The 9,493-nt window shown below is 50.0% G+C and overlaps 2 protein-coding genes across 2 annotated transcripts; both read right to left on the reverse strand.

Moving 5' to 3' along the window:
- Window positions 1–56: 56 nt before the first annotated feature.
- Window positions 57–4,739, reverse strand: LOC103968340 (glucomannan 4-beta-mannosyltransferase 9-like). The gene is made up of 9 exons (XM_009381499.3): window positions 3,624–4,739; window positions 3,449–3,547; window positions 2,991–3,243; window positions 1,687–1,797; window positions 1,460–1,596; window positions 1,255–1,368; window positions 978–1,177; window positions 714–908; window positions 57–634 (listed from the first exon to the last, which is right to left on the reverse strand). Exons 1-9 carry the CDS (start codon window positions 3,951–3,953, stop codon window positions 472–474), a joined length of 1,602 nt encoding a protein of 533 aa, XP_009379774.2. The 5' UTR covers window positions 3,954–4,739; the 3' UTR covers window positions 57–471.
- Window positions 4,740–7,727: 2,988 nt separating this feature from the next.
- On the reverse strand, window positions 7,728–8,941 carry LOC135651911 (uncharacterized). Its single transcript, XM_065172539.1, has 2 exons — window positions 8,219–8,941; window positions 7,728–8,136 (listed from the first exon to the last, which is right to left on the reverse strand). Exons 1-2 carry the CDS (start codon window positions 8,700–8,702, stop codon window positions 7,955–7,957), a joined length of 666 nt encoding a protein of 221 aa, XP_065028611.1. The 5' UTR covers window positions 8,703–8,941; the 3' UTR covers window positions 7,728–7,954.
- Between the last annotated feature and the right edge of the window lie 552 nt (window positions 8,942–9,493).

The following is a 9,493-nucleotide window of genomic DNA, read 5'->3' on the forward strand; positions in this document are numbered from 1 at the left end:
CATGTAGCGAGATGCGAGAGAATTGGGATCATTAATATACTGCAGGAACAAAATAATACAAAGCAACTGCTTACCTTCAATCTATCAACTTATTCATTTTCTTCTCAATCAGAACCTTTCAAACAAGGAATACATCCTACAGAAATCAAACCATCACCATTTCATCTAGAAGAAAAGGCTTATTCTGAATGCACACAATCCTCATCAGACTAACCAGTTTTCTCCCTACCCGTTCATCTTCCTCTTTCATCTTCCTGTATTTATTAGGTTTCTATAGACCACCACACAGGTACTCGCTTGACTGTATATTCACACGAGCATCCTAGTGTTCTCCCCCTGCTGAGAAATAATGGTTTCTTTCAAGCAGCGGCATTTCAACGAACACCTAAGGCTGCTCTAACTTACGAAGCTGATCGAGGTAGAAGATGAAGTCGTGCGAAGCCTTTGGCAACACATGCACACTGCGGCTGCTCAGGTGCTGGGAACGAATGTGCCGACGTAACCAAAACCCACGATGAAGAAAGCCATTGCTTGGAGGAAGAGGTATATGAAGAAATGGCTGTTCCCGAAGGCCACATCGTAACACCCACAGACGAAGAGGTAAGCTCCCGTCCACAGCTCCAGCAGATGCAATCTGGTTTCGACATGAGATCGATCTACATGAGCACAAGTCACAGTACGATTCCACATCCAAAGCACACAAGTCTATGCACCTGTCACCGATCCTGATTCGTAGCTTCCTCGCCGCCTTGGCAGCCATTTTGGGCTTCTTGGTATCCCCCAGCTTCTCGGTGACCACCCACTCGTTCACTCTCCCTGCTTCCAACAAGCCAATAAAGGTGGCTTTCGTCCTGTGCAGAGACATGACGTTCTCGAAGAGGATCCAAAACACAAGCAAGTGAAGAGACCTGTCACCGAACAAAGCAGCTTTAGAGAAGGGTCAATGGCGGAGAACTCGTGAGCAGATCGATTCATACCGTGGGGTTCCGACAGCATTGAGAAGGGTAATGATGGAAGGGATGTAGACTGCACCCCACTTGGGTATCTCTACCTCGGGAACCAACACCGTCGCAGGGATAACGATGCAGTAGAATACAAAGGTCACGATGTGAGCTACCACCTTCCGAACGAAGAAGAAGCTGTAGATCACATGAACCTTCTTCCACAGACCTACTTTCTGCATCGTGACAGAAAAAATGAGCGCAGAAAGCTATTTCTGCATCATCTTCATGTTCTTCTATATAGTGAACTGACCTTGTTGTTCTTGATTTCCATCACCATTTTCCTGAATAGGTTTGCTGGGCCACAAGACCACCTGTGTTGCTGATAGCGGTATGCCTTGAATGTGCTCGGCAGCTCATTCTTAACCTGTAGATTCAGTGAAGCGAGCAGTCATCAAGTGATCCTTTTCCTATGCCAACAAGAACAAGACAGATCAGTAGTGCCGCAAGTAAATTGCCTTGAGATCTCCAAGGAACACGAACTTCCAGCCCTTGAGGCTTGCTCGAACAGCCAAATCCATGTCCTCTACCGTGGTTCGGTCCTTCCAACCTCCAGCTTCGTTGAGAGCAGCAATCCGCCACACTCCGGCAGTTCCTGCACAACCACGGGCCAATTATATCATCTTATTACCCCCTTTCTTTCCTTCATGTTCATATGAGGACAGAGGAGGGGAGGGAGGCTCACCATTGAAGCCGAAAAAGGCGTATGTGGAGGATCCAACTTCCTGCTCCACTGTGAAGTGGTAATCAAGTGACATCTCCTGCATCCTCGTCATCAAGCATTCATCCGAATTCACTGCAAATGCACGTAGAATCAGCACAAAATGCATTGAGGGTGCTCCATCGGCAAAGCAATCGACCAGGTCAACCTATGAACTTGGAAGGTCTTCCTCGAGTCAAAAACCATGCAGCCATGCAAGCGAGATGGTGCTACCTTGTTCATAAATCGATGCGGTTGGGTTATAAAAGTTGAGGCCCCAATGTTGAGTAGCACAATTAAGTTAAACATGGATGGAAATAGATCTGGGGCAGAGGAATGGCTGTGGAGGTCCACTGTCAGACATGCATCATCTTGGGAGATGGTAGCATCAGAGGAATCAATGCACATGGGATGTCAGATGACTATGGCCAAGAACAAGACTTTGGGTTTTTGCTACTTGCTTGAGCAGGTAAGCTCGGCTGCTGTTGTTTTGTTCTGTCTATGATGACACCATGCATGGGATGCAGCACTTGGAACTTTGCTCTGCATTGCTCTCTACCCAAAGTAATGCATAGGAAGACCACAAGCTTTGTCCTCTGCTCAGGGTACGTGATGTTCCGAGAGACAAAGCTGTCACTTTGTTGGCTGTAGGAGAACAAGCCTTGGAGGACCGCCCTCCTCCGCTGTGTCTCCATATGAGCTTTGGATTCAGATTTGGGTCCTCTGTTACCTCACATGAGGATGAGGAAACAAAAGATAAACAGAGAGAGAGAGAGAGATGAGGTTTAACGAATCCAAAAGTACATTCACTTTCCCAAGCCAAAGATCGGAGAAAGGATAGGAAGAGGGTAACGGAGACAGTCGAACGTGAACGCCATTATAGCACAGACCTGCACTAATCATGAGGCCCGTGGAAGCAATGAGAAATGGTTGTACTATGGCACGACGCTGCAACATCTTTAACCCCAGCGAGACGTGGAGGAAAGCAAAAAAGGGAATTGCGGAGGGCATGAAACACGGTGGATGAGAGAAGGTGGCGAGTCAAGAATAAGAACAGCCACCGACACCCGAAACCTATGGTTCTTAGTCCAGCTAACCCTGGAACTGCAGTCAAAGTTAGTGGACCAGATGTCAGACGACGTAAAGAAGCAATGGTCCACCACCACCAGAATCACAGTCGATCCATCCAATCCATGTGCTCCACTCGGAGATCGAGGATGGTCATGGATCAGAATCGGAAGAAAGAGAAATCTATGGAAAGTCAATTAGCTTGGCAGAGGAGGAGATACCAAATTTCCATCGGGCTTGGGCGAGGCCGACGTCGGGGTTGTGGATGAGGAAGGGGATGGCGCGCCAGAGGAAGTCGGGCTCGGGCTGGAAGTCGGCGTCGAAGATGACGACGTAGTCGCAGTGCTTCACGTAGCTCCGCTTCATGCCCTCCTTGAGCGCCCCGGCCTTGTAGCCGTTCCGGTTGTCCCTGATCTCGTACTTGATGTCCACGCCCTTGCTCGCCCACCGCTGGCACTCCAACTCCACCAAATCCTGCGTTGTACAACCACCTTCAATCATCCAACACATAATCCTCGCCACCAACCCATGCTTTTGCTAAGTACACCCCAATCATCCCATAAGGGATCCACTGATGGTGACACTAAAGAAGATGGATGGACAGTGGACTGCATCAAGTTTTTCTTGCTCTAATCCAACCCCGTGAAGCACTGTAAATGTCTGCATCGACTGTGTTTACCTTAATGACTGGGTCTGTGGAATCGTCTAGCACTTGGATTATGATTCGATCCGATGGCCAAGAGAGGCCACATGCAGCTCCGATGGAGAGCTGGTAGACCTGCAAAGTCGCATTTGAGTTCCCGAACAACGTAGGAGCAGAGAACCAAGCGCACATTGTGGAGAGGAAGAGGCACCTCCTTTTCGTTGTACATGGGGATTTGGACGAGGACCATGGGGTAGGCTGAGCTGCCGAGCTCCAGGTCGTCGCGCATGGGCTCCCACTTGTAGCGCTTCTCGGGCCGTCTGCTGAAGAGCTTGACGAGAACGATGACGACGGCCATGTACACCTTCTCGACGACGAGCATCACGGACATCACCAAGCAGAGGAACACAGCGAGCCGCAGAAGGGGCACGATCACCGGCGCCTTGATCTGCTGCCACACCACCCCCATCTGCCCCCCGATGTCGTCCCTCGTCCCCTGGAACGACTCCGGGAGCCGGGCCGTCGAAGGAAGCCTGTCCATCTCTCCCCAGCCAGAAACAGAGGAAAGCTGGGAAAGAAAGCAGCACTTGGGGAACAACCAGTAGCTCTGGAGGCAATTTAAAGGGCGGATCTCTTCCTCTTCTTTAAGTAGAAGCTCGTTGTCTTGCTAACTATTAATCGTCAGAGATTTGCTGCAACTGTTGCTGAGGAATTACGCCAAGACAATGCGGTGGAGCCGACTGTCGCCAGATCTCTCTTTCTTCCCAACACACGGATTCGAGACAACGAACAGCAGGCAGAGTGCAAGAAGCGATCGACAGAACAGCTAAGGCGACATGTAGCTTTCTTTTAGGTCTCTGTCTCCCCTCCAAAACCTAACCCCAACAACAACAGATATGTAGAAGCAGAACTACGAACGCAGGTGAAAGAAAGGATCCCCTCTCTTCCCCTGCTCCTTTCCAAAACTCCGACGACAGACAATATCAAACAGAAAGAACGTAACAAGCAGGAGAAAAAAAGATGATTGATGGTGTTGCTTATACTTTTCGGCTACTGGAATCTGCCACGCATTTTACGTCCGCATGCTCTTCCTTCCCTCCTGCTATCCTAACGTGAGAGCTCCAAGAAGGAAAGGAAGGCCACGGGAAGAGGAGGAGGAAGCCCCAACTGTGAGGTCCTAACCACACTCCTTAAATAAACACCTTAAACAAAAAAGAAAGAACAGAGACAAAGACTGGTGAATTAATGTTGGGTGAAGGTTACAGAGACCCAAACAAGAAGAGCAAGAAATAGAGTTCCAGGCGCAAATGCAGGCTGTCGTCTGCTTCCTTCCCCCACGTATAATAATACTCTCTACTGCTAAATTCGCTTTGGACTGCTAAAATCCCAACCGAAGCCTCCTGCACTCGCTCTTTGTCTCTTTCTACCTCTCCTCCTTGGATAGGAGCACCGTCACTCGCAATGTTGGCGGAGTGAGTGACTCCCAGCATCTACTGCGCTCTCGATGCATCAATATCCGTGCTGGATTTCACCGAGACGACGACCGACCACGTACTCCTCCTGCTCCGTCTCCCACGCACCTCACACGTGTGACTCATGCATCCCCCTGCGGCAGAGTGTTTGGAGCGGCAATGCGGGCTTCCCTGCTCGTTTAGGGTTTGGCCCCACAGTGCACGAGATCTTGTCTCGCTTATTTGCAGAAAAGAATGCGGGAGATGCGAGGTTTCGCTGGTGCAACGTTGACGACGGAACACATCAAACTAGGGTTCATCGTCACGATGGTGAACAGTGGAAGAAGGCAACCACGTGCATCAATGTTCGGAGCGCAACCGAGATGAGCTGGCGGTGCAAGAAAGCATGCACGATAGCATCGCAGTTACCAACATTCGAGTCAGTCATACGTAGCGAGGAATCCAACGTGCATGTGATCGGCCTCCTTCCTGTCGCCGATATCACCTCCATAGATTACTGTTCTCTATTCAAGATTCGATCTAACTCAAACTAAAGAAAAGTTCCCATGACGAATAATCTTTGCCATGCGATGGCATCACGACAATAGCGAGTTGATGTATCAATAATTCGCTATTAAATCCTGTCAGATCGATAAGTTGAATCCGCATGTCAGATGATATTGATGGTTTTTGGATCACCAACCTCTTTAAATTTGAGTCCCATTGCCACCGAATTATAGTAAAAAGTAAGAGCGGAGGAGACTGTGTTATTCCTGTTTCATTTCTGCATTTAGACTCGACAAACCACATGCATGTAACGTGATATACCCATGCAACTACGTCAAGTTGCTGGTGCATTCGTCATCCACACTGCATTCAATGGCAATGTCTGCAAGTTGGAGTTTGATCTGCTGCAGAGGTGTGGATTCCAGGCTTGCAGAAGAGTCGAACAGTGTGATCAATCATCGTGGTGTGTTGCATGCCACAACGCGAAGACCTACTTCGTCGGCAGCGAGCTACTCGTGCTCCAGAACGAACAGGCTTCTTCGTTCCAGATCCGCGTCCAATAATTGAAGTCGGATGCAGCGAGAACATGTGGATCTATAGAGGCACGAGCTCCGTGCGATTGGTATTCATTGTATGAACAGTGTCTCTTTGGGTTGTCACTCGGCCGAGCAGCTGCCGACGTGTGCTTCCCGCCCAAAGTCCTTATAAATGGCAGTCGCATTTAGGACGCCGGTTAGGTCGAAAGCACATGCGAACCCTCGCGACTCCTTCCCTGCCGTCTCCATCACCGTAGAAACTGGAAACTCCTTCCCTGCAGTTTTGTTTCCCACGCTTCCAGTGACCGAAACATAGCATCCAGCTCGACCACAAGAGCCAGCAGCCGACGTGATCTATGGAGGAGACATCATGGAATGGGAGATGGCCTTGGAAAGTACACATGGGTCAGGGTTTGATGGTGTCGGTGCGTCTTTGGAAAAAGGAAGACAAGTATTATTACTCCATGCTTTCTTCTCTGGTCGGATCAACCAAACCGATCACGGAACGATGACGGAATGCAGGAAACCATATCGCAGAAGTGCCACATGAATGATACAGCTCAACTCGATCGAATGCACCTACGCTTCTCTACGCACTAACGCAAGCCTCTTTTTTCCATGATAATAACGAGGATAAAATTAAGCTAAAAGCACGTCAAATGCATAGGGATTTGATCGTATTGTCGTCGTATACAGTTTCCAATTGTGACTAATTAGTTGATCGAGCTCATCAAATCGGTCTCGTTTCGTGTTGTGGCGTCAATTAAGTGTGGCATTCCATCCATTTCTGTACTCCTTTACATTGCATCACATTCCGTGCTTCCTAAGAAAACAGATTCCGTGGCGCAATCCCTTTATAATAGTACGAGGATGGTGGTGCACCTATTCGTAGAGAATCACTCGGTTTGTGGGCCCCGGAAGGGACCCGCTGGGCCCCCACAGCCGATGCCCACTGACTTGGAACGATGAGGCCATGATTGGGTTCCCCTTCCATCGTGCTTTGAGAACCGTGCTGATCAATCGTACATTCGTCCGCTCCGTTTGCCAATTTAGTCGGGCTCGGTGAACCAATTGGACCAGATCGGGTCGGACTCGAGTTTTCTTCAATCATGAGGCAGTTGAAGCAGGTGGGCTCGGCAACTCGCCCGGCCCACATGTGATCCAAATAGCCCATCAAAAATGGATTTAATTGTGCGTAAAGTATGGTTAATTATGCCCAAAATAATGGATTTTAGGTACCTCCTAACATAACTAAGCTGTGTTAATATTTATTTATCGCATGAACGTAGCAAAGTTACCAATTGCATGTAACTATGGTCATATTAATAATGGTAATTACTGTGACGTTTCCCTTCTTGGAAAATAATTTGAAAGGTGGCGGACAACAATAATTTGTTGAAAATGTAGATGGTATAATGCAATGTCAAGCCGAAGTATATTAGTCATCGTCACTTATCTTTCTCTCTGTCTCACGAGTCCTAACTCTCAATCTCATTTCGCTCTCGTTGGCGACTATTCTAATCCACAGGATGTGGTTGTTCTCGGCCATGGCCGACCAGCGAGGGTGGGTGATAAGTGGGACCCGTAAACCGTCGGTGTTACGTGGTGGGACCCACACATGGGGACCCTAAACACTGGACCTCCTGATCACATCTCTTCACCCACCGTCAAGGGTGGCGTCTCCCGGCGTGATCGATCTGTGGTTCCCGCGTCTCCACGACTGACGATGAGATTTAGGAGTCACTGGGCCCACCTAAACGGCAGAACACACGAGATTCGAGCTAAAATTACGCGTCATAGTCACCGATGTACGCAGCAGTATAATATTTGGATATTTGCATGGAGTAATTATATTAATGGCATTACAATATGTACATACGCATACGATGCACAAATAGTATCTCTTGCTGCATGATCGGAAGTGCACACAGGCACGATTGCGCTTTGTTTTAGGTCGGCCTGAGACAAAGCACCACCCAATAATTGCAACAACGACGAGCATAGTCACAGTAGAAGATCACAAAGGAGTAGATGATGCAGAACGCCAGCTACAGCAAGCAATCCATGAAACTTAACCAGGAGATGCCGATCTTTGAGGCCTTCTCAGCTTGCTTCGAGCAAGGACCAGATGACGAGGAAGAGGTTGAAGCTGCTGCTTCGGTCTGGGGATTGAGGCAGAGGAAGAAGTTTCTCGAGCCCAAGTCAACCAGCTTTTCCTTCGGATCCAGACCTGATGGGAATCGCCGACATCATCAGATGATAGACGGAGGAGGACAGGAAGAGTTGGGTGTTCGGTGACGGTCTTCGCTTACTTTCAAGGCTGAATTGGGAGTAGTGGAGGCCGAAGGCGGAGGGCTCCGGCGTGGGCAGCGGCGGCCGCCTCCCCTCCTTGACGTAGAGCCGCAGCGCCGCGGCCACCAGGTCCCCGACGCTCCAATCCGTGGATGCCATCACCTGCACCGGCCCCAGGCTCCGCTGCACCGTCACATTGACCAGCACCTTGGTCGGCACCTTCCGCTCCACCTCGTGCGGCAGCTTTCCTGCTGCTGCTGCCGCTGCCGCTCCACCTCTCCTAGCCCCGCGGGGGAGCAGGTTGGGCTGGGTCTTGGGTCGCCGAATCTGGTGTTGCTCCTGCGGGAAGGCCGTCGTCGTTCGCCCGTGGAAGGAGGCGGAGCGCTCGGGAGGGTGCTTCCTGACCCCCACGCTCCGCTCTTGCTGGCCGCTGCGGAGGTTCCTGGGCTGCGAGGAGGAACACATGGCGGCAGTGGAAGTGGACGGCGACGGATTCGGAGCCATCGTCGCAGGGCCGAGTCGTCCCTCCTCCCCACACTTAGCTTCCACGCTTCTGCTTGCTTTATATGATGCGCGGAAGCAAAGCGTTCGAGCCAACAAAACTCACCAATCAACGAGGAAGGAAGGTAGGAAGGGACAACTCCACCATGGAAGGGAAAAGAAACGTGAGTTGATGGTGTAATTGTTCTCGAGATATCCCGTTTATACGTCCATCCATAATTCTCGAGAACATGAATCGGAGAAGGGAGATTGACAATGATTGGAGACCACTGATGATTGGGATTCTTATACACACGATAAAAGACACGGAGCGGACGTGGTGGTGAAGCCCACCACACACACCGTCGGTTCCTTCCAAGAAATGCATCTTTGGGTTGGCCAACGGGTGCATGTCACCTCCCCTCGTCGGCCATCCACTGTGAAGCTCCCGCGACCGGGGGAGGCTGCAACTGATGCCTCATCCTGTCTATAATAATTGGTGAGAGTTCCAAGCGAACAAAGGAAGCAAGGATGGCCAAACTCTATGGAGACCACAAAAGTCGAGTTGGATGGAGCCGAGAGATAAGCGGAGATGTGAATGACGGGAGCATGTGGGACGCGTGGAGATTCCCGATCGTTGTCGCGGCGGGGACGACGAGGAGGGAGGCGGAGGCCCATGTCGCCCAGATATTAACTTGAAGCGCACGCGAATCACATGTGCCGTGCCGGCTCGTGCTAATTGCTAGAAATCCAACATTATTCTTAGATTCTCAACTGCCATGCTCTTCAATTCCGTAAATTCTAACTTATATTAT

This window comes from Musa acuminata, chromosome BXJ3-10, assembly GCF_036884655.1.
Source record: "Musa acuminata AAA Group cultivar baxijiao chromosome BXJ3-10, Cavendish_Baxijiao_AAA, whole genome shotgun sequence".
Lineage (NCBI taxonomy): Eukaryota > Viridiplantae > Streptophyta > Magnoliopsida > Zingiberales > Musaceae > Musa > Musa acuminata.